The sequence below is a fragment of the Lolium rigidum genome, chromosome 1 (genome assembly GCF_022539505.1).
Source record: "Lolium rigidum isolate FL_2022 chromosome 1, APGP_CSIRO_Lrig_0.1, whole genome shotgun sequence".
Taxonomy (NCBI): domain Eukaryota; kingdom Viridiplantae; phylum Streptophyta; class Magnoliopsida; order Poales; family Poaceae; genus Lolium; species Lolium rigidum.
Genome location: NC_061508.1, coordinates 144,655,766 through 144,680,884, shown reverse-complemented (window position 1 = coordinate 144,680,884; position 25,119 = coordinate 144,655,766). Strand labels below are relative to the sequence as shown.

The window sequence follows — 25,119 nt, the reverse complement described above, 5'->3', positions numbered from 1 at the left end:
ACCCCTCCTCTAAGGGTTCTTAAGTGGCGCTGGCTACCAGTTGGAACCCTAGATTGGGAGCTAGGGTTTCCGGCCGCCACCGAGAGACATCCATCGCCATCGCCGTCGCGCAAAGCGGCTCGTCGGCGTGAGTGCGAGTGGTTCCTCGGCTCCTGTCCTCAAACTCCCGAGGATGGATAGGGAAAGGAGGGGAAAGCGGTCCTTCGACCGGTTCGGCGGGGAAGATGGGCGGCGAGAGAGCAAGATCTGCGCCAAAGGCTGGATCGTGAGCAGGGAAGAACAGCGCCGCCAACAATCCCGGAGGGACAACGAGGCGCTTCGGCGGCGTGAGGATGAAGGAAGATGGAGGGAGCGCAGGGGGCGGGAGTCGCGGAGACCTCATCCACCTCCTCCGCTGGTTCCGCGGGGGCGGGATCCGGGGCGGGTGGGTCCAAGACCGCCTGGCGCCACGCAAGGGGAGCGTGTTGTCCAGGGCCGTGCGTCTGCGGATGGAGGGGCCCCATCGAGCAGCGACGCGGCGCACATTGTCTGCTACCATTGCGGGAAGCCGGGGCACGTCCAAGCGGAATGCAAGGATGACCCTTTCTGTGTCAATTGCAACAAGGTAGGTCATCTGTCAGCGATGTGCGCGTCCCTGTCTAAGGCCTCAGAGCCCTTCTGGGCAGGTTATGGTGTGGAGGGCAGAGGTTTCACTTGCTGTGAGGTTCCAGAAGAAGAACTGCTTCCGCCGGCGCCTAATGCGGCCATGGTGATTCTCGAAGAAGGTGACCTCTCTGCTGAGCAAATGGAGGACGAGCTCAAGGACCTTGTGGAGGAGAATTGGGAGTGGCGTGTGCGGAAGATCAATCAGACGGACTTCGCCATGTTTTTCCCCTCCAAAGAGAGCCTGCGCATGGCCATCAGGGGCGGGGGCCTCACGCTGCCAACTACCAAGCTGCACATCATCGTCACCTCGAACGCCGGGGACCCCGCGGCGGTTGAGCAGTTGGAGGAGTGTTGGGTCAAGCTCTTCGACGTGCCACCACCCTTCCGTCAGGCGGTCCGTATTCTGCTGGCATCCAGGGAACTGGGACGTCCCATTGCTGTTGATGAGAGTTCGCTGGATTCGCCCTTGGATCCTGTTAGGGTGTTGCTCGGGTGCAGGGTCCCGGTGCAGCTCCCGCCGTTCGTTATCCTCTTCGTTAACTCTCAGGGTTTCAAGGTGCGCATCGTCAGAGAAGGCGGGGAGCGGGAGGAACTCTCGGACCCTCCACCACCTCCACAGAGGAAGTCGTCGGATGATAGAGAGGAAGAGCTGGAGGATTCGGAGGGAGAAGGCTGGAATGGCCGCAGGGGCAAGCATAAGAAGGACTCGAGCCCGGCCAAGGGCAAGGGGGGCTCCTCGTCGGTGCCACAGCGCAAGTCCGTACCAGTCTACGCTGCTCAAGAGACTCCAGGTGACAATGGACCAAGGCTCCCAAACACAGTGTTCTCGCAGTATGGCTCCAATCTGACCGAGGGAGGAGATATCTTCCCGGTGCTCGCGGAGATCCTGCAGCCGGCCAAGGTTCTGCCGGATCCTTCAGGGGAAAAGGTCTCATCTGGTGGGGATCAGTTGTCCCCTTCGCTCGTCTCTTTCCAAGAGTCTCCGCTGGAGGGAGCTGATTCGGTGAAGAGCCGCCCATCCCTCTGGAAGGCGCAACAGCTCTCGGAAGAGGACCGCGTCGAGGCCGGCATTTCCACTCCTGTGACGTGGGAGTCCGATCCACAGGCCATGCGCTCCAAGGAGCGTAGAAGCAAGGCAAATGCGGACCGCCCCTCGCTTGCGCTCAAGATGGTCGCACAACAACTTAACTTCTCTGAGGGAGCCGAGTCTGGCCTGGCGAAGGAAGGCGGGGGGTCACGGCATGTCGAAGAAAAGGATATGGAAGGCGAACTCTTCGCGGACGGCGTGGTGGTGCCGGAGCGGCGGCGCCGATCAGCGGGCGCCAAGGAGCAAGGCGTCGCCGGTGGCGGCGGCAAGGACCAGCGCCGAGGGAGCGGGCTCGTCGTCGACTCCAATCTTGGAGAAAGCCATCCGGCGGGCTGCGGGGAAGACTCCGGTACGTCCAAATCAGTCGAGAACTTCGCGATTTTGCAAGAGATTTCCGATGCCTCTCTTCTTTCGGTCGCTCGCGATAGTTGCATTGTTTTTCCTTCGGCTGCGGGAAATCCTGCACCGCTTCTTTCTTTGATCCGGGCCAGGGAACTTGCACAAGCGGAGCTTGCGCTAGCAAGAGACAGAGCGGCAGCTGAGGAGCGGAAGAAGAAAGAAGAGGCGGAACGGGACGCGCGGAGTAAAACTCCGCCTCAACCTAGTTCCACGTCCTCTCCCCCAGTAGGGTCTGGGGGAAGCCGTGCTAAGGGGCTAAGACTGACTAAGAAGAAGAAAATCCAGAAAAAAGCTCCAGTTCTAACAAGAAGAGTCCTAACCCGCCAAGCACGGGGTCGCACGGTGGTTTCCCAATGAGGGCTCTATTCTGGAACATCCGCGGGTTCGGTGTTAGGGGACGCCGGACTTTGCTTAAGGACTATCTCCGAACGCATAGGATTGACATTGTGTGCTTGCAAGAGACCATCAGACAGGAGTTCACGGATCAAGAGCTTACCAGTCTTGAGATTGGGGAAAAGTTTGTGTGGTGCTGGTTGCCGGCCAATGGACATTCTGGGGGAATGCTCCTGGGCTTTCGTGACAGTATCTTCGAGGTGGGTGCCATCGACAGGGGTCGTTATTTTATCTGCACGGACATCATTTGCCGCGGGGATCGGGCTGCAGCTAGCGAGTCATGGGCATCTATGGGCCGGCTGACCATTCGCGCTCGGCGGAGTTCTTGCAGGAGATCACTAACAAAGTAAGCTCCTCGGAGGTGCCTATCATCATGGGAGGGGACTTCAACTTGATCAGAGCGGCACACGACAAGAACAACGCCAGAATCAATTGGGCTAGGATGGACTTGTTTAATGAACACATTGCAACTTGGGGAGTCCGTGAAATCCCGCGCACCGGGGCGCGTTACACTTGGACCAATAAACAGCTCAACCCTGTTAGGTGTGTGTTGGATCGGGTTTTCCTCTCCCCGGATCTTGAGCTGCACTTCCCGCTGTGTGCGGTTGCAGCGGAAACTAGTCTCGGCTCTGATCACACCCCGCTCATTTTTGATTCTGGGGAGGGAATCCCGCTCAAGAGCAACAGATTTTTCTTCGAGTCCAGCTGGTTAGAGACGCACGGTTTCTAGGAGAATCTGCAAGCAGTGTGGCTGGCGCTCTCCAACAGGGTGGGAGGGCGCGATATTGTCGACTGGTGGAGTTTCATGAGTTCGAGTCTGAGACAGCATCTCAGGGGCTGGAAAGCTAATAAAGGAAAAGAGGAGAGGGACTGCAAACAGGGCTTGCTCGTACAAATCAAAAACCTCGACGAAAAAGCTGACGCTGTTGGGATTGATGAAGAGGAATGGGCGCTCCGCTATCATCTAGAGGATCAGCTGCTCCAGATTTTCCGTAGTGAAGAAGAGTATTGGAGACAAAGGGGCCGGGTCCGCTGGGTGCTGCAAGGTGACGCCAACACCAAGTACTTCCACGCTTTGGCTAATGGGCGCCGTAGGAAGTGCTGTATCTCGTCCCTTGTCTCGGATCAAGGGGTGATCACGGACAAAAGACTCATTCAGCAACACATATACGAGTTCTATAGACACCTCCTCGGTTCAGAGGAGGAGAGGTTGTGCGGGCTGCGCGCTAACGCCTGGGGGGCTGAGGCTAGAGTTTCGCAGGAGGAGAATGAGAATCTGATGCGTACCTTCTCAGAGAAGGAGTTGGAATTGATTGTCATGGAGATGAAATCGGACACGGCCCCGGGCCGGATGGGTTCCCGGTGTTTTTCTTCAAGAAATTCTGGGGCTTGGTGAAGATGGGAGTGCTTCACATTCTCAATGATTTCATCCTAGGGAGGATAGATATTGCGAGACTTAACTTTGGGATTCTCTCGCTCATCCCTAAAGTCCCTGGGGCGGACAAAATCACTCAATTCAGACCGATTGCTCTCATTAATGTGATTTTCAAGATTGTTTCCAAAGCCTTGGCTTCCAAGCTTGACCCCATTGCTCACCGCATTATCAGCCCGAACCAAACAGCGTTTATCAAAGGTAGATTTATCCTCGACGGGGTGCTGGCCCTCCATGAGATTGTTCATGAGCTGAAAGTTAGGAGGCAAGGGTGCCTCCTATTGAAACTCGATTTTGAGAAGGCGTATGATCGAGTTAACTGGACCTTCCTTATCGAGGTGCTTAGAGCGAAGGGTTTTGACGCGGGAGTGGTTCATCGCCTCTCGCAGCTTGTCATGGGAGGACAAACCGCGATATCTATCAATGGAGAAGTTGGTCCGTTCTTTAGGAATAAAAGAGGAGTGCGTCAAGGGGACCCCCTCTCTCCTCTGCTTTTTAATTTCATGGCGGAGGCCCTCTCCAAGATCCTCTCGTCTGCGGCTGCGGCGGGACACATTGCGGGAGTTGTCCCTCATCTGATTCCGGGCGGGATTACACACCTCCGATGCGGCGACGACACCCTTATTATGATCCAAGATGACGACACCCAGATTGCCAATTTGAAGTTCCTCCTCATGTGCTTTGAGGACATGTCGGGCTGAAGATCAACTACCACAAGTACGAGGTGGTGGTCATGGGGACTACCGCGGCCGAGGAAACGACAAGTAGGCGACAGGTCTCAAGCTGCAAACTCGGTTCCTTCCCTTTCGTTTACTTGGGACTGCCTATTTCCGATAGGAAACTCACTATGGAGCAATGGCTGTTCTTAGTGCGTAGGCTGGCGGGCCGGGTCGAGCCACGGTGGGGAAAGTTCATGTCGTCGGGGGACGTTTGATTCTTTCCAACTCCTGCCTCGCCAACCTGCCCCAATTTGCGATGGGTTTGTTCCTCCTGCAAGACCGGTATTCATGCTAAGTTCGACTCTCACCGTGCCGGGTTCTCGCGGGAGGGCACGGGGCCTAAGAGGCGTTACCACTTGGTCAGCCGGCCGGCTGTGTGCGGACCCAAGGAGTGCGGAGGGCTGGGGCTCCTTAACTCCAAAAAATGAATTGGGCGGCCGATGCTTAAGTGGGTTTGGAAGCTTTTTCAACCGAGAAAACCCTATTTGGGCCCGGATCATCGGAGCGAAATACGCCTCGGCTAACAACATCTTTGAGGGAACGGGACAAGGGGGTTCCCAATTCTGGCGTAGCCTTCACAAGATCAAGCACCTTTTCAAGCTCGGAGCAAAGTTCAGTATCCGCGACGGGAGGCGAACGATGTTCTGGATGGACAAATGGTCTGGCGATACCGCTCTTAAAGATAGATTCCCCAACCTGTTCAGCATTGCCAACGCTCAGATGTGCACGGTGGCTCAGGTGTGTGGGGCTAGGGGCTCTATCTCCTTCGGAGATCCCTCGACCCTCGGGGGTGCTAGATTGGCAGCACTCGAGAGGCATCATCGAGCAAACCAACCTTACCCGGGGACAAGATGGGGTGTCTTGGTCCCTAGAACCCTCTCGGGTGCTTCTCGGTTCGATCCATGTACCTGAAGTTGGCCCAAGGGGCGTCACGTTGCTCATTTCCGAGATGTGTGGTCGGCCGGATCCCGCTTAAAAACAAGATCTTTGCTTGGCGGCTTGTGCTCGGCAAGCTTCCCACAGCCATCAACATTGCTTCCGGGCGAGGGCACTGGCAATGGATGTTGCAAGCTGTGTGGTAGACCGGAAGATGAGTCGCATATTTTCTTCACGTGCTCTCCGGCGGTGTTTGCCTGGAGCGTTACCCGCCAAGCTGCTGGACTGCAGCTGGTGCCCCGCTAATTTTGCCCAGTTTTTCGCTATCGTCTCTAGTACGTCGGGTAGATTTAGACGATGTGTGTGGCTGCTTGTTCATTGCTCAATCCTGGGCTCTTTGGCTTTTTAGAAACAAGATGACCATTGAGTCAAAATTCATGAAACACCCGGCTAACATTATTTTCAAAACTATGCTTGTTTCTTCAGATGTGGTTGCCGCTAGCAAGGCCCCTGGATCGTCCCCGGCTCGAGCACGCGGTGGCAGAACTAAAGCGGCTGCACGACGCAACTAGCCCAAGAAGACCCGATCAAGACGCATGATGCTTGCTCTTGTAGCCTTTGTGTTTTCCCGCTCGCGTGGCGTTCGTTGTTGCTTTTATCTTGGCCGAAGCTGTAGTGCCGCAGCATGTATCTCTGAATCCTGTTGAACCTGAGGGCTTTATTAATTTAAAGTCGGGCAGTCCATGCCTTTTATCTAAAAAAAAAGTTCAAAACCCTGCTCGTGCAGTATTAAAAAAAAATTACAGTCCAACCCACGGTAAGGACTAAAGTAGCCTAGACATGAGGGGGTGTTAAATATAAACACACCGCCTACTCTCTTTCCATCAGTTTGGAGTCTTGATTGAATTGGCTAGTGCGGCAACCTTTCAGCAAGAAATAAACAAACATGTATCAATTTCATCTAAAATCCACCACATGGATCAAGTTTGATTAGAGAAAACAACAACATAGCATATCTTATGCCGTGGACCACCTCCAAACGCCACCATATCTACCAAATGCATGCTACATGAACTCAAGCACTTAAGTGCTAATCAACACCTCCATCACCACCGCACCCATGTCCACCACCATCACTACACCCACGGCGACCACCATCACCTCCACAAGAGATCTCCTACTGAGCCACGATCTCTTCACGAGTGAGCTCCCAATACATCCTTGCCGTGGCATCGAACATGTTTGGGTTCATGGATATGATAGCACACCCTTTGGCATTCTTCTCTTTTGCAAACATTACCTCCTCAAGTGCAAGGCTACGCTCATCCTCCATCACTTTCCTCTCTCTGGTCGCCAACTTGGACCTCCACTTCTCGTCCTCCAAGGACTTGAGATCATTCCACCTTGCCACCCTCTCTTCTTTGCATTCAGCCACCAATACTTTGTTTGTCTTAATAATCACAAAACTCATCTTTTTAGGTGCCAACGCCTCCTCTCTTCGTCCTCATTTCTGCGACCTTTTTCCCATGCGGCCTCTTGTGAGGATTTTCGTCCTCCTCATCATCGGCCTCTACGGATACGCTAAGCCATGACCTCTTTGGTGTGGTATCCCAGTTCCTCCGGATTCACTTCTCATTGCCAACTAGTTCCTTGAATAAATGATACAAAGTGAAGGCCTTACGTCCGTTCTTCTTGTTGTGTTGCTTTTAGAGCTCTTGGTGATGGACCCATACTCCGTGATTGGCACCCCACTCGATGGAGAATGGTTGACTTGATCAACACAACCGGACCATCGGTTGCATTGCTCTTGTATGGTGCCCAAACGGTGTCCAAGAGAGCCTTGAGTGCTTGTCGATAGAATGGACACGGTGTTGCAATTGTAGTCCTCGATCATACTCCAAAACATATCCTTTGATTGATCCACGAAAATTGAATCATCAAGCGATACATCCATGCAAGCATGGCACAAAGCAAAGTCTTCTTGTTGGCAATAGTTTTGTGTCCTTCATCTCTTGTTGCTTAACTGTGTATCCACAGGATTATCGACCTCCTCCTCCTCCACAACCTCAACCTCTTCTTCTTGAGCATCATAGTTGAGATCATCGAGGAAAAGCATGTGTGACGATCAAATTAAGTCATGAAGTCGGCCACTCTATCTCCATCGCACTACAATCAACAAGAAAAACAATAAAATCACCTTACGGCTGACGTATAATCCAGCACTTGGCAGCCAAGGTCCTCAGTGGCGGCCGAGATGGCCAAACGCGCCGAACGCTCAGCATAGGGGTGGACAGAGGTGTGGTACGAGCCGCCTAATGAGGATGAGGCATCGGTGTCGACCAGGCCTAGGCGCGGCCCAGGCCCTGGCCGCGCCTAGGGGTGGTCTGGGGCCCCCAAGCCTCCACCGACCTCGCCCTTCCGCCTATAAGAAGTCTCCCGACGTGTGAACCCTAAATCAATAAGCCTCCGTCGACGAAAAGTTGTGTAGCTCCGCCGCCGCCGAAGACAAGATCCGGGGGATAGAAGTCTCTGTTCCGCCACCCTACCGGGACGGGGAATTGCCCCCGGAGCATTCTCCATTGACTCCACCGCAATCTTCATTGTCGTTGCTGACTCCCGTGATGAGGAGTGAGTAGTTCTCCCCCGAGGCTAAGGGCTTTACCGGTAGCTATGTGGTCTATCTATCTCTCCGTGCAGCATGCCTCCTATTCGACATCCAATTTTGTCTTCCTATGACGTCGGCTGGTGGCGTGGGGGCTACCGGCACAACCTTCAATAAAGGTGGCGGTCCTAGGGTTCCTCTCGTGCAAAGATGACGATCTACTTGAAGCCTATCCTCCTTGATCTGGCCGAAGTGTTGAGTTCCGGAAGGCTCCACCGATGAACTCCCTAGTGTTCCTTATGTTTGGAGATTGTTGGATGGGATGTTATTCGGTCATGCACACCCATTTTTTTTTCCAATCGTTTGGTTCTGGAAGGAATGACGCGAAGCTTTGCTCTCTGTTGCCATCAGACGACATGTTTTGGTCCATGGTGAAGACAGAGGTGGAGAATGTCATGGAAGTTGGGTTTTAAAGACTAGCCATGGTGGTTCGAGTCTCTGCATCAATGAGGAATTTTCTTGGTGTCTCAGGCTTTGTAGTAACGGTACGCAAGTGGGGGCGGCAACACATGTGAAGTTCAAAGTCTTATCTTTTAGGGTGAAAATTCAAGGTCTGGCATTAATTGGTTGTGTTTAGCAATGACCTTGTTCAAGGCATTGGTATCGGAGTGGGGACTATCTTCAGGGTAAAAACCTAAGATCTTCGATCGGGCGACGACAACACTTATGCACAGTTTCCTTCTTGGAGGCGTCAGTTTTGGAGAACCTGGATTTCAGTTATTGTTTTGGTGGTGTTTATGTTGTTGTTGTAAGGTCTGGTACACCACAGTGGGACTTTTATTTCTTAGTTTATTCTTCTTCTTCTTGATGTGTGCATGGTACTACTATTTGGGTATTGCATCCTTGGAGAGGCTAAATGTGACTGATATCTTTGCGTTATTAATATATTCTCTTTATCGAAAATATTTAAGAGAGTTGGCCTCCCTTTTGGGGGAACTCTTATACTTTCCCCGACCCAAATTAATTGACGCAAGCACATATACTATATCTAGTACTGAGATGAAGTGGTCAGCGATAATTAGTTTGAGCTGGAGGGAGCAATTTTTCTCATCTAACTGTTTGACAAATTAGCTAGATGCGGTTAACTTCTAAAAATAAGGATTAAAAGGGTTTTAACTTTTAAGGGCTAGGTCGGCTGTCGTCCATGGTAGTCCAACAACACGGGAAAGGATAGAAAACACGGCGAGATTGTGATCGGGCACCGACCAAACAATTCAAGATTAGGTTGAACCTAATAACTGTTGCTTGCAGCTTCTTAGCCAGCTTGTTTTAGCCTTTTGTTTCTTCACAGGTTCTTGACGAAGCGATCGACGCGGACATTGGATGTGACATTTGCTTCTTGCATCTTCTTATCTATGCTTAAAGTAACTCCCCGAACTAAACTATCAGTTGCTGCTACCAAATTCTAACATTGTTCAAATACACGAGCTAACTGTTTAAAATTAGAAACTGCATTAGGTGAAGTGAGAACTTCCTCAGATCACGACATGGAGGAATATACGGCACCCTCTGCTGAGATTCCTAGTGTTCCATAATCCGAGCGCAACAGCTACTTAGCCAGAAAAATTGCATTAAATCAGCTTGATCAAGATACGATACAGCTCAACTGAAATTATTGACGTGCTGAAGAACATTAGGGGCGATTTTTTTTTCCTTTTGATTAACATAAACAAAGGATACATGTTTGAATCGAGGAAGGACTGGTCACTGGTGGGTAGAAGTTCGTGACACATCAAAGGAACCTATAAGGGATATTCCAGTACATACCGTAGATGCCTGCATCAGAGATGACAAGATGAAACATATACGTGTCACAACAACATGCCAATCACTGAATAGATTTGCTTTCAGACTTTGAACCGGTGGTGTTCAGACTTCAAACATCAAAGAAACGGGGCAGAAAACAGTCATCAGGTTTGCAAAACAGCAGGGCTGCGTACACATGGTCCACAATTCCTACTTCCTAGTATGAACAAAGAAGATATGTAGTTTCACTTCCCGGCCAAAAAAAAAAATGCTATATAATTCACTACAGGCATGCCAAAGGAATGAAAAAATAAATTGTGCCAGTGGGAATGCACCTCCTGCTATCTGATTGCAAAGTGCTCGGGCATCACATCAATCTGCAAGATGTTGCTGCCGAAAGTCAGCTCATCATAGGAAATCATGTTCAGCCAAAGACAAGACGACGAACAGAATTTTCATTATGTTTCCGTTATGCCAACAAATAATCAGGCCTCTTTGATTCACCAGGAAATACAGGAGCATAAACAAGAGAAGGTACAAGTTGCTGTGTTACTAATGGTTATTCAATCTAGGGAAATATGTAGAAATTTGAAAACTAACCACATAGGTAGGATAAATGGATAAATGCTTACAAGCCAACCTCTGCACAGAATAAGTTCACTTGCTCAGGAAGCAAATGTAAAGGTGATGAATTGATTCCCCTAAGGAGTACTTCCTCTGTTCCCTAATATAAGATGTTTTGGCAAACAACTAGAATGTCATACAAGGGCAAAAGAGTATCTGATTTCAGAGATACCAATTCTAATCTAATAATTTCACTAAATACATCTGTGTTACAACTTACAAGATTCGAATCAGAAGCATAACATAATACTATATATAAAAGCTAACCCCATTTTCTCTCACCACAACACTCTGAACACTGTTCATCGCGTATGAACAATGCATATGATGAACAGTATTTACGGATGAACAGTAATATCTGCATCTATATTGTTCAGTAACTTTTGACGGTAATTTCTCCAACAATTAACGATACAACGGCAGAAATTGTAAAAAAAAATTGCAAGTTATTTCCCGCAGTAAATTTCAGCGGTAATTTCAAACATTGATTTACTTATGCAAAGAAATCTTATGTTTTAACTTTTCTACAGAAAATATCTACGGTTATTTTTTGCAGCAATTTTTAACGGTTATTTATTACTTCATCGATGCAAATCTTCAATTTCAAAACTGATTACCTTGCAGTAAATTATGAAGGTTATTATCTCACACTGATTTATCGACATGTCAATTTCAGTTTTTTCTACTAGTATAATTTACTATACTAGGATTTTGAGCAGATACAGTACACTTACCATTTGTCATGTGTACACTGCACACTGGAGAACTGAAAGCGACATTGCAAACAGTAAATTTAATCAGTTCTGAACATATAATGCTAGATGAGTAATATGGTCAATCAAAGCCAAATATATGATCTTTCGCAAAAAAAAAAGCCATATGATGGATACCTAGGAGGTAATAGAAACACAATTATGGGTTTTGAACCCAGGCTGGCTAGCCAACCATCGGTGGTGCTAGCTCTTGGATGATTTCCCAATGAAAGCAAAATATTCAGGTTCCAGTTTGCCCTCGAGGAAAATGCAGGAGCATACTTGTGGTTCTCGTGTTGTTGAAATTATGAGGGATCAGTAAACCATGCCCCAAAATTTTTAGATGGCTGTAATTGTGCACCTTGCATTTCACCAATATACCGTTCAGATACATATAATATCAATGGTCCTTGAACTGCTGGCATGGAGGATATGATTACTGAAGACCCTGCATACAGATGACCAGATGTGGCTGCATTCAACATAGATGAACTTATCTCACATAGTCATTTTTTCCCCACTGGAATCAGGTCTGTATGCCCTTGATAGCAGAATGCCTGTGAATTGTCAAATCACATCTGAAAACTTTTTGGCATCACACTGTATGTCATCAAGTGTATTCGGTATCAAGATTGTCAGTTTCAGTTTTAGAGGTTGCTGACATCCAAATGCAACAGAGAAGCAATAATAGTCTACCAATAATCATTGCATGAACACTTCCCTCCCTGGAAATGATGGAATCGAGTTCTGTCTCTTACAATCACTAGTCGATTATAAACACTAGAAACTACCTTGGTGAAATTGTGGCAGTCTACACAAACACGAAGGTTCTTTGCCAGTCTTATTGGTCTACGGTGTGGCATCACAAGAAGAGCAAAAGCAATTGCCAGCTTTTCACTGTGATAGGTGAGGGCACATCCCTTCCCCTCTGAATCCAAATCATGCAGCTCAGATGACACATTTGGAACATAACCAGCTATTCTTAAATGTGTGTTTATCTCATCGAGCTTGCTGTAAATCTCTGCTTTTCTTGGATGTGAATCATCATCTGCAACAAACTCATGGAGCTCGCCATTAAGCTCTACTGTTGTGCAGCCAGGAGTAGTTTGGATCCCATTCTCCTTCATCAACTTCCTGACATCTGCTACCTTTGTCCAATCCCCAACGGTTGCATAGGTATTCAGCAGTAGAACATGATCCCCAGCTTGCTGTGCTTTCAGTTCAATAAGATGACTGATGACTTTCTCTCCAAGATCAACATGACCATGAATTCGGCATGCACCAAGAAGAGTTCGCCAAATCGTTGCATCTGGCGCAACCCTCATCTCTTCCACCACAAGCGTGTATGCCTCATCAAGCAAGCCAGCACGGCCCATTAGGTCAACGATACACCCATAGTGGCGAACATTTGGCATTATCTGATACTCATAGCGCATCATGTCAAAAAATCTGAAACCCTCATCAACCAACCCACTATGGCTACACGCAGAGAGCACGCCAGTAAAAGTCTGCGCGTCCGGAGCGACACCTGATTTACTCATCTCCTCAAACGCGGATATAGCCTCTCTCCCGAAGCCATTTGCTGCCAGTCCTGAGATCATAGCGCTCCATGTGACCACAGTTTTCCGAGGAGTTCCGCGGAAGACCTCGTACGCCTTCTCCACGCACCCGCACCTCGTGTACATGGTGATCAGCGAGTTGCGCACCTTCAGCTCGCCCCCGTAACCACGCTCCGTCGCGTACTCCCAGACCTGCTCCCCGAAATCGAGTGCGCCCAGGCTCGTGCATGCCTGGAGGAGCAGGATGCAGGTGACCTCATCTGGCTCCGCCTCACTCTCGCTTCTCCTCATCTCGTCAAATAGCTTTAGTGTATCTTTTGTCCTCTTGTTCCTCGCGTAGCAGGTAATGAGAACGTTCCATGCGACCGTGTCCTTTATCAGCATTTCATCAAACACCTTACGCGCGCTCTCCCCGGCACCGCAGGTAGCGTAGGACCGCATGAGGGAGGTGGCCAGAAGGGCGTCCCCGAGGTGCCCCTCGGCCACCGCGTTGGCGTGCAGCTGGCGCGCGTGAGGTAGGGTGCAGGAGGGTTTGAGGAGGATAGCTAGGGAGAAGGCGTTCCCGCGGCGGCCGAGGGCGCGCATGCGGCGGAGGAAGCTGAGGGCGGCGGATTCTGGGAGGGAGCGGAGGATGGAGTTGCAGCAGAAGGTGGAAGGGACGGACGCCGGGGTGAGATGGTGGTGGAGGACGGCGAGCGCGCGAAGGGAGGGGAGGGAGGCTGCTGCGAGGGAAAGGAAGGCGGAGGCTGCGGTGTGGTCGAGGAGGAGAACCCCGGTGCGGAGCAGGTGCGCGTGGAGCTGGAGGAAATGGCGCGCCGGGGGAGGCGACGCCGCGGTGAGGAGTGCGGTGGCTGCGGCGGACGGGGAGGGGACGGAGCGCGGGTGGAGAGCGCGCGAGAGCTGCTGCGCCAGTGCCATGGCACGACGGGAGTGCGGCGGGACTGACGGCGTACTTGGATGAATACAAGCTGAAAGTTTTTTTACTGTACAGTAATAGTAAATTTTATTACTCACTAATAGTGAAATTTTCTACAAGCTGAGGCATAAGAAAAGTAGTTGGATCGATTGGCTTGACTAGTTCATCAGCTGTCTCATTGGGTTTTTTTTTTGGACAGTGATCAAATTATTGCTGCAAATAAACTACTCCCTCCGACCCGAACTATTGGACGTGATGTCCTTTTTACAAAACACATCTTCCAATTTTCCCGACAAACCTCCGAGGTCGTCTCTATCCCTAACACTCGTCCGGTCGTCCCCCTTTCCCCGCTACTCCGCCGCCGGTGGCCACGTCTTGCCCGCGCCGCCTGCTCCGCCCCTCCCTCGCCGGCCGCCTTCCTTCCTCATCGTCTCCCCGCCTTCCTTCCTCTGCCTTCCACCAACCAGAACCCAACGAGGAGGGAGCAAAGATGAAAGTGATCCCTTTTGCCCCCAAGCGTCTAATTTTGTCGGCTCCGGCGGCGGTGCTCGTAGTCGGCGGGGTGAATCCAGAGGATTCCTCGCATCCTTTTGCGCCGCCACACGCACCACCTGTCGGAGCTCCCCTACAACCTTCTTCACCTGGCGTGGGCGCGCGGCTGCGCGTGCGCGCGTGGCGAGGTGGTGCCGCAGCTTGGTGCGGGAGGCGCGGTCTCGGCGGCTAGAGCCTGGGAGGTGGTGCTGCAGCTTGGTGCGGGAGGAACCTCGGCGGCCAGAGCTTGGGAGGTGGTGCTGCAGCTTGGTGCGGGGGGCTCTGCTTCTGCCCCTGCAATCACCGGCCAAAGTGAGTTGCCATTAGCTTGTTTAACTGCGAAAATTACTGAGCTTTTGCTTTGTTTGATAAGAAGTAATGTGGCTCTAAATTTAGCTGCAAGAATGTGTGTCATACTCGGTAACTGAATTTTCATGTGGATCAGAGTGAGCTTTCCTTCCTCCAGTTCATCCCAGGCTTTAAATTTAGTTGCAACAATGTGTTTCATAGCTGCATGAATGTGTTAAGTGCTTGTGTTGGGAAATTGTTGCGGTCAGAAACCCACCGGCGAGTAGCGACGGGCAACACAGTAGAGCCGGGAGGCTCCCAGGACTGCGGCTGGCCCTGGTCCCTCGAGTGACGGCCCGCAAAGACTCGGCACGCACGTCCGATGCTGGTGCAATGGCGTGCCACCTGACCTATACCTGGTCAGGAAGGTGATGGATTTGCTTCGCTTAGTTTCCTGCATGGCATACACGTAAACATTAAATACGAGCCTCGATCGGCTCTCAGGTTGTCCTGTGAATCGGCTCAAGGAGCCGATCCACCCATGATCCGTATGAGGTATACGATCAATGGTGGTCCTGCTTGATCAATACAAAGCTAAAACGACCTACGACGATTTAGGGTTTTCACCACACAATCGGAACATCCTACGCGTGATTGAGCCTGGCAGCCACGCACGGTGATCATAAACCGACCCTAGACAAGGCCTAAAAACCAACATGAAGTTGATCCCGGAACATCTCATCTAGGGCTAGCAAACTACACCCTACGTGCTACTGGATCCTTCAACCCGTTTGCAAGGCCTAACTATGCAGATATTAAACTCATCCTTGAAGAACAAGGAGCAATCATAACGGATCGGATCTACTAAATAATGATCAAGCGAGGTGCCGCCCTTACACCTAAGACAGGTGTAAGGGCGGCTAGACGTCTAAGGGTTGCATGGACGAAAGCATATGATACGATGAAACAATGCTAACCCTAACACATCTATGATAACTACGTTGCTCGCCATCAACAAGGCTTCAGCACGAGCAACGCATGAACATCGAATAAACGTGTACTGCCTAGATCGCAAGATGCGATCTAGGCAGCATGATGCTTACCCGGAAGAAACCCTCGAAACAAGGGGTTGGCGATGCGCCTAGATTGGTTTGTGATGAACGTGATTGTTGTTTTCCTCAATAACCCTAGATACATATTTATAGTCCGTAGACTTTCTAACGTGGGAATAATCCCAACCGTGCACGAGCCAAATTCTATCTAACCGACACGTATCCTACTATATTTACAGATACACGGGCAAACTAGCCCAAACTTTGTATACAAGGCCGATTCATGTATTTCTTCCGTGTATATTCTTCAAGCCCATCTTGATCGCGGCCCACCTCCGATCCGGTCAAATTACGGTGATAACACATGCCCCCTGGTTTTGGAAATGATAATTCCAAAAGCACTCCGATTTTCCTTCGTCGGGTCATGTCGTTACGGAGCGGAACCGTCGCAGTATCCTTCATCATGATGTCTTGCCTTATCAACTTCTCTGCAAGATTTGATAGCTTTAACATCACTTCCTCGGAAACCGTAGTGGCATTAAATTTCCACTATATCCCCCTTATTTAACTGTGCCGAACGGCTCGCCTCTTCATCCCCTTGTTCTGTTCCAACCATCGGCACCAAAAAACCCTCTTTCCCAAACGCAATGTCTTCTTCCTCCTCCTCCTCTGCCTCCTCAAACCTCTCCTACGTATCGTCTCCCTTCCGTGAGACGACGCCAGAGTGGGGCTCGTTGGCGGCGCACGACATCCTCGCCCCAACGACGTGGGACAAGGAAGACCACGATTCCTCCGTCTGGTCCGAGGATGACAAGTCCTTGACCGACGGAGAGGACGACATCCAATTCCTCGTCGACGGGGAGGAGGAGGCGGAGAGCGAAGACAACCGCTTTTCCTGGGACGACTTCAGCTCCTCCGAGGAAGAGGAGGAAGAAGACGACGACGACGACTCCCTCGAGGGTTACCCGCCGGCGAAGTGCCTCCGCGCCTGGTGGGACGACGACGACAGCGATGATGAAGAGGAGGACGAGGCTCCCGTAGAGGGCTACGGGAGCAGCGACGAGGAGCCCGTCAGCAGCTGCGCCGGTGGCAGTGATGACGACGACGAAGGCAGCAACGGCCCTTAGATTAGGGACTACTAGCATAGGACTAGTAGTAGTAATCGGCTTTTGTTCTTTCTTCCTTGAGCCATCGGCTCCCCTCTGTAAAAGCACCTTTATTAATGGAGAAAACATCTCTAAGCCGATTCTGTCCTTTTACCAGTTTTGCCGATCGTCACGGTAAGTCAATACACCAAGAGCCGATGGCCGCGCATCGGCCCTTGCAATAAAACGCGAGCAAGGCCAGCTCTATGGTCTATTCAAATGGTAACCTGCGACCTCAGATGTTAATCGCGCAGGTTTGCACTGGCCATGGACCCAATGGCGGAATCATCCAATGTCAACGCTATGGTCTCCGGCCTGAAGGTGATCCTTAACCGCTCCTCGCTGTCCAAACATAGCGCCAGAATCAACATCTGAATTAATGCTCCGTTCCATCATTAGTTTCTAGGTATCAGACATTCTACCGCCCATCCTTCTCTTCCGGATTCCTCTCAACGGCTCCGGTGGCCCTCTTCTGCAACAACTCACCACCTTTGACGAAGGTTGTGGTGCCGAGCCAGCCGATGACACCTAAATCGGCTTCCAACAGCAGAGTGTCTACTAGGCCAGCTGCCCCCCGAGCCTCAGTCAAGGCGAGAACAGTGGTGAGGAAAGTAGCTGCCAAGAGGACTCTGAAGCGCCAAAGCCCTACTCCATCTCAAGAAGGCTCGCACGTAAGCTTCACCCATGCTTTGACTGATTTCATCCATCCTTCTAGACTTCTGCAGCATACTTGTATTTCTTCTACAGACCTTTACTGAAGAAAACTCTAGTCAGGACACACAGTCCGGTCGAAGGGATTCGAGCTCGGGCAATTCTGAGAAAATCACCACGCAAAGCCAGCCAGACTTGCCACCGTCGGCTTCCCAGGAAAGGTCAGCCCCTGAACCTGCCATTTCCCAAACCCCCATCACAGCGGGGCAGGGCAGCCTTCGCACAAAGAGCCGATGCATCCAAAGAGTTCGCAAGGAAGCGCAAGCCTCTTCATCAAACTAGGAGATACCAAACGTAACTCCATCCTCTCCTCGGCTTATTTTGCATGTCGACCCCTAGTCACTCGCATCGGCTAACCTTTTCCTTTGTAGACTGATGATACCTCCAGTAGGGAAGTCGAGCCACCTTGTCCAAATCGACATTAGAAACACCAAAGCCGATCGTCTCTTCTTCCGTTGAAAACCGATATTGCAGACCAATGCCAACGGCTTAATGAGCAGAAGGCTGCCTTGGACGCCAAAACTGACACATCTGACAGCACCGCAGAACTGGCGACCTTGCGCAAAGGGTTGGAGGTCCTCGAAGAGAAGGTTCGGGCAACAAAACAGCTCATTAAAGCTAAGGAAGGTCACATCGTTCACTCCCTCGAGGGAGCAGAAGGCCTCGAAGCTGAACTGAAGACCGACTTGGTCGAAATCCGCGCCTTGAACACGCAGTACGGTAGATCCTGTGTAATTTGTACTAGAGTCGATGGCTGTGCATCGGCTTTGTTTCTTAGTTCTAAAGTCGATGTCTGTGTATCGGCTGTACATCATGAATTTTTTTTTACTGTCCGATTTTTTCTATCGGCCCCCAATATTTCACTGCACATGTATCGCACATGCTCATCTTGATTAGGTGCCTCCCGAGCCGAATCTGTCAGGTAACTGCAGATATCGGCTCTGTAGTTAGCCAAGGCACTGTATTTGAACATCGGCTCCGTCCGGACCAATGTTGACTTCTTCCAGCTCATCAGCCGACGTAAACCCATATCTCCGCTTTCCGCCGCCCGTTGGATCGACGTTGAACACGGGCAAAACGTATGGTGAGGATAATTTTGGCCGATTGCTGGAATCGGCCTCCATGTTGATTGAATTGTTCAATGAAGGTTTACATCTTGGTCTTGCTTCAGTATAACTACGTGACATGCTTGAGACAAGAGTATCCCTTTTTATTTTTTGGGGCCGATCACAAGGATCGGCCTTGCCACATTCGTCCATAGATTTTGCTCTTGTTACACGGTCAGGCCGGTGGATAAGACCAGCCTCACTCCGTCCTTCGTCACGTCGATGCGCTCGCAGTCGTCCAAAGTGATGCCTGAGAGTGGCTCCTGGCCTGTCGTCTCCCAAACGTTCATGTCAGCCGTTGAAATCTCGGCTGAGTCATCTGCTTGGACGACCTCTACTTCATCTCCATCCCACTGTATTAAACATTGGTGCATCGTGGATGGAATGCAACGATTGGCGTGGATCCAATCTCTCCCTAGCAGGACAACATAGGTGCTCTTGCTATCGACAATAAAGAACATCGTAGGGATGGTTTTTCTTCCTATGGTCAGATCCACGTGCAGAACACCTTGTGCTTCAGATGCTTGGCCGTTGAAATCGCTCAGTGTAACGTTGGTCTTGATCAGATCCGAGCTCGAGCGTCCCAGCCGACGTAGCATGGAGTATGGCATAATGTTGACTGCCGCTCCGGTGTCCACCAGACATCTTGTTGACGAGCTGCCCATTGATATAACCTCGCAAGTACGGGGCCTTCGGTGTACGTAGCTTCTTTCTCGTGGCTTCTCAAAGATAACTGGCCGTGGGCCGCAGTCAATTTGTGCCACAGGTGCTTCGTCTAATCCTGGAGCACTAAACTCCGCCGGAAGGATGAACACCATGTTTGTGCTAGCCGATGTCTCATCATCGGCTTTCCTTTGTCTGGGGCGCCACTCTTTCTTTTGTGGCCGACCTTCTTCGTCCAGAGTTCGCTGAATTTTCGCGGCCAGATCGGGCCGCGCCTTCCTTAACGTGTGGAGGTATAACCTTTCGGCTTCCTCCAAACCACGTAGTCGCTGAACCCTACGCTTTTGGGAACGGCTGAGTCCATCAGGGCACCACCTTGGCCGGTGGTACTTATCTTCTTCTTCTTCATCATCGTCTTCTAATTCCTCGAGATCTTCCACCCGAGAGGACCCGGCGTGCTTGTTCCGAGGCGGGAGAGGCCCTAGACGTTTGAACACGGACACGTTAGCCGCATCCTTCTTCTTCGTCTACATTCAGGCGGTTGCCGATTGTAGGCAATCGGCTCATTCCTGAATCCGAGCAGTGTCTGAAGAAGGGACAGTCCCAGTGCCTATCCATGTCGTCTTGCTCTCTTGATTTTTCCTTGGCGTGGCGCTCATATCTCTCCTCGTCGCGATCATGCCGACAATGTCTCCTAGCGTACCTGCTAGCCAGACGATCTCTTTCGTCTTCGTCGTATCGTCGGCGTTGGTCGTATTGACTCACGTATTTGTTGAGGAGGTGATCGGAGAGAGGTCGCTGATATCGCACGTTCTTCACTTCTCCCTCTGTGATGTAGCGCTTGCCATCGTGCCGGAGCCGATCGCATGGAATGGCTTCCTCTTTGTCCTTGTTATGAGAGCAGCTGCCCTCGTCTCTGTCCTTACCAGGGTGGTTCCCAGGTCCTACCATGTTGATGTTGAACGAGAAACCTGGCTGGCACCTCCCAGGGTAAGTGCACTCCACCATGTTAACGGCGGGGAAGGGGTGTGTGTCGACTTTCATGGCATACTGGCTGAAAATTAGACGCCCTTGTTCTATCGCCATTTGGATCTGCTGACGCCACACCCTGCAGTCGTTGGTGGTATGGGTGAACGTGTTATGCCACTTGCAGTATGGCTTTCCGTTCAGCTCCTGCGCCGTGGGGATTTTGTGGCCTTCGGGTACCTTTAGCTGCTTCTCCTTAAGTAAGAGGTCGAAAATTTGCTCAGCCTTGGTCACGTCGAAGTCAAACCCTCTTGGAGGACCTTGTGGCTTAACCCATTTGCGAGGACACGGGGCTTGCCCCCCCGAGTCCATTCAGCCACTGCTACCTCTTGATCTCCCGCAGAGCCTTCATCTTCATCTGCCTCAACCAGGACCACCGCACGCTTGAATTTATCCTGGTACACCTCTGGGTGGCGCTGTTCATATAACGACAGCTTCTGCACCATATGCGCCAGCGAAGGGTAGTCTGCTTGGGAGGCCACATCCTTGATCGGTGATGCGAGACCCACCACCGCCAACTCGACTGCTTCTTTTTCAGTCACACGAGCCGAATAGCATCGGTTCCTAACGGTCCTCGAAGCGCCGGATGTATTCCGACACTGTTTCTCCGCGCTTCGTCGTACTTGTGCTAGATCGGCAATGCCGGCCTCGGAAGCCTCGAGTGATACCGCATGTGGAACTGTTCTTCCAAGCTGCTTCCAAGTCCGGATTGAGTCCGGTGGCAGCGATGTGTACCACCCGAAAGCCGATCCTGTGAGGGACCGTGCGAAGAACCTCACCCGTAGCTCATCCGATGCTGAGATCGTGCCCAGCTGTGCCAAATATCGGCTCACATGCTCGATTGAGCTGGAGCCATCCGATCCACTAAACTTGGAGAATTCGGGGAGCCGATATTTGGGTGGTAGTGGGATCAAATCGTACTTGGTTGGGGTACGGTTTGGAATAGCCGATTGCCCTCCTTTTCGGCACCATGCCGAACCGGTCTCTCAAGATTGTACTCGATCTGATCCGCGGTGCTTGGCTGCAGGAGTCGAACTCCGAAGATTCGCCGGAGTGGCATACTTAGCCAGCCATGCTTGCTTCTCAAGCTCGAGCCAAGCTGCAGGAGTTGAGCTCCGGAGGTTCGTCGGAGTGGCATACTTAGCTAGCCACGTACGCTTCTCAAGATCTGTTCCCGAAGTCCCTCCTGCTGTTCCGAAGTCCCTGCTGTTGCGATCCGGTTCGTGAGTGCCCGATTCTTGCGAGTCTGGCACGTATGTGCACGTGTATCCGTGAGGGATCTCCTTAGGCGCCTCATACAAGAATTGGTAATCACTAGGGTCACCACTGATCTTGTAGACGACGTATGCCGGTGAACTCGGCACTTCTGGTGCTGCCAACGCGAACGGCAGCAGTGGTCGGGACTGGAGTGGTGTCTCTCCTTGGTGAGTCCCTAGAGCTGGTCCTGACGGAGAATGCTGATGCCTCATGATTTCCTGGATCACCCGGAGGGCGACACGCTCCAAAGTGTTCACCAGGCTCTCAGAATGGCGGTGCAGCGAATGAGCTACCATGAAATTAATCTCCGACGCGAGACTCCGGTGCGTTCTTCGACGGGGCGAGACAGGTCCACTCCATCGAGCGCGCCTTCGGGTGAGTACCCCTTCCACCGATGCCGTGCGAGCGGGTTCTCCGGAAAGAGCCGATGAGGTCGGCTTCGAGGATCGCTTTGACCTCGTCATACTTCTTCTTGAGCTCCTCGGTCAGGTCTTCGTACGTGGTCGGGTACCTTCCGCCATCTCGAGATGTAGATGGCGATGCGGTTGATGTCGAAGACTGTCCCACCGGGCGTGCCAGAATGTGTTGCGGTCAGAAACCCACCGGCGAGCAGCGACGGGCAACACAATAGAGCCGGGAGGCTCCCAGGACTGCGGCTGGCCCTGGTCCCTCGAGCGACGGCCCGCAAAGACTCGGCACGCACGTCCGATGCTGGTGCAAGGGTGTGCCACCTGACCTATACCTGGTCAGGAAGGTGATGGATTTGCTTCGCTTAGTTTCCTGCATGGCATACACGTAAACATTAAATACGAGCCTCGATCGGCTCTCAGGTTATCTTGTGAATCGGCTCAAGGAGCCGATCCACCCATGATCCGTATGAGGTATACATCAATGGTGGTCCTGCTTGATCAATACAAAGCTAAAACGACCTACGACGATTTAGGGTTTTCACCACACAATCGGAACATCCTACGCGTGATTGAGCCTGGCAGCCACGCACGGTGATCATAAACCGACCCTAGACAAGGCCTAAAAACCAACATGAAGTTGATCCCCGGAACATCTCATCTAGGGCTAGCAAACTACACCCTACGTGCTACTGGATCCTTCAACCCGTTTGCAAGGCCTAACTATGCAGATATTAAACTAATCCTTGAAGAACAAGGAGCAATAATCATAACGGATCGGATCTACTAAATAATGATCAAGCGAGGTGCCGCCCTTACACCTAAGACAGGTGTAAGGGCGGCTAGACGTCTAAGGGTTGCATGGACGAAAGCATATGATACGATGAAACAATGCTAACCCTAACACATCTATGATAACTACGTTGCTCGCCATCAACAAGGCTTCAGCACGAGCAACGCATGAACAGCGAATAAACGTGTACCGCCTAGATCGCAAGATGCGATCTAGGCAGCATGATGCTTACCCGGAAGAAACCCTCGAAACAAGGGGTTGGCGATGCGCCTAGATTGGTTTGTGATGAACGTGATTGTTGTTTTCCTCAATAACCCTAGATACATATTTATAGTCCGTAGACTTTCTAACGTGGGAATAATCCCAACCGTGCACGAGCCAAATTCTATCTAACCGACACGTATCCTACTATATTTACATGATACACGAGCAAACTAGCCCAAACTTTGTATACAAGGCCGATTCATGTATTTCTTCCGTGTATATTCTTCAAGCCCATCTTGATCGCGGCCCACCTCTGATCCGGTCAAATTCTGGTGATAACAGAAATTCAGCAGTTGATGTTGACCGTTGCTTGCGTTGTTAATCTGTTTGAATGACATGGTTGCTTTCTGGTTTGGTTGGAAAACTGACAGTTGTTGCTCCATTGCCGTTTAAGGAGATAGCTCAGGTTTTTTCATAGAGTTTGTCGATAGTCTGCTTCCTTGTGTAACCTTGCATATAGTACAGCCTTGTGTTACGTCTCCTTGGTTTCTCCCAGTGTATTATTGTCCTATTGAGTAATTATGTTTGTACTGTAATATTCATCTCAGTTTTTATTTCTTTTGACTTATGGCTTCTGGTTTAAACTAGTCTTCTACCCAGCTTGTCCGAAATTCAGAAGACTAAATTTTTAGTTTTAATTTTTCAGACTGCATAAGGTTAATTTGGTTTGAAACATGAAGAGAAAGAATTGTCATGTTGTTGATTTGAAGGCTTTCTTGGAAAGAGTTGCCGCAAAACAGACAAACTGAAAATCAGAACAATATGCAATTGGGATCTTCCTTTTCTCTTTGCTGCTTTCTTTGCTTGTGTAGCCTTGATCTTTTCCTCCTCTTCCTCCTTTAGTTGCTTCTCATATTCCTCTATCAACTTTAAGGTTTCTTCATATAGTTCGCTATCAACCTCTAGTGTGTCAGGCAAGTTTCCCTCCTTTATCATTTTGTCCTTGCCCATGTGAATTAGCTTATATGTATTTCCACCCTGGTTTTTCATAGTCTGCACAAGGACAGACCGCAAGGTGACATACACTTTGGCAAGTGTATTCACGTCATATGCATCGTAAGCTTGTTCTACTGATTCTATCAGTTCTTTGAGAGTGTTAGGTGCACTCTCAAATGCCAAGATTGGATTGAGCCGAAGAAGCAGAGATCCAGAACATTCACATCCGGGGAGTTAGGAGGTTGAAAAGTCAACCTAATATCCAATCCTGAAGCTTTTACGGCGGCTTGAAAAATAGGATCATCAGGCGAAACATGTGTTCTTGCATTGTCCTGTTGTATCCATATGGTTCCCACGTCTCCATCATCGGGCCATACTTCAACAATTGCTGGAATTACTGTAATATCCCAGGTATTGGGGTTACAAAAATAGAGGAGACAGATGTGTGCATTGCATTCATGCATAGAAAATCTGGGGAATTTTCGCGCTTTAAAGTAAAACAGTCACGATGGCTCGAAGTTTCACTTGACCTTGGTGGAATGGAAGTAGCTCATCAAGTCAAGCGCTATAAACCTCAATGTGACCTTTTCTAAAACATTGTTTTGGGTAGAGGTGATTCGATCTAAGGGGCTAGATCAAATGGAATTAAAACCAACACAAGAACATATGAAACAAGGATCAACTACTTGATCTTATTAAAGATCATAATATGATGTTCCTTGCCATAACCTATGAACATCCATCTAATTGGAAATCAAGTAACATTAATTGGAGAAAACTATTCTTGACTCATCATAAACCACATGATATTCCTTCTACTTTAATCTTGGAAACAAAACAAGGAGATCCAACTAAAGAATATAATTCTTCTCTATTCCAAATTATTATACAATAAACCTAGAGAGGTGAGAGTCCTATTTTGTTAGAGAAGCAATGACAAACCTTGAGGCAAATCTTGAATATAAATATCTATATTGTCCCAACATTATCTTCAGGAGGAACCCTAGAGTATTATTCAAGCCTTCCCAAATGATAGAGACCATTCATACTAAACCTAGCTTTACCTATTTAAGAATAAGAGACAACCATTAATCTAAAGTTTTAGATCTGTAAACCATTTCATCTTGAGA

At 50.2% G+C, this 25,119-nt stretch overlaps 1 protein-coding gene across 1 annotated transcript; it reads right to left on the bottom strand.

Moving 5' to 3' along the window:
• Nucleotides 1-11,480: 11,480 nt before the first annotated feature.
• Nucleotides 11,481-13,812, bottom strand: LOC124652221 (pentatricopeptide repeat-containing protein At3g47530-like). The gene has a single exon (XM_047191247.1). It carries the CDS (start codon nt 13,810-13,812, stop codon nt 12,028-12,030), a length of 1,785 nt encoding a protein of 594 aa, XP_047047203.1. The 3' UTR covers nt 11,481-12,027.
• Nucleotides 13,813-25,119: the final 11,307 nt, after the last annotated feature.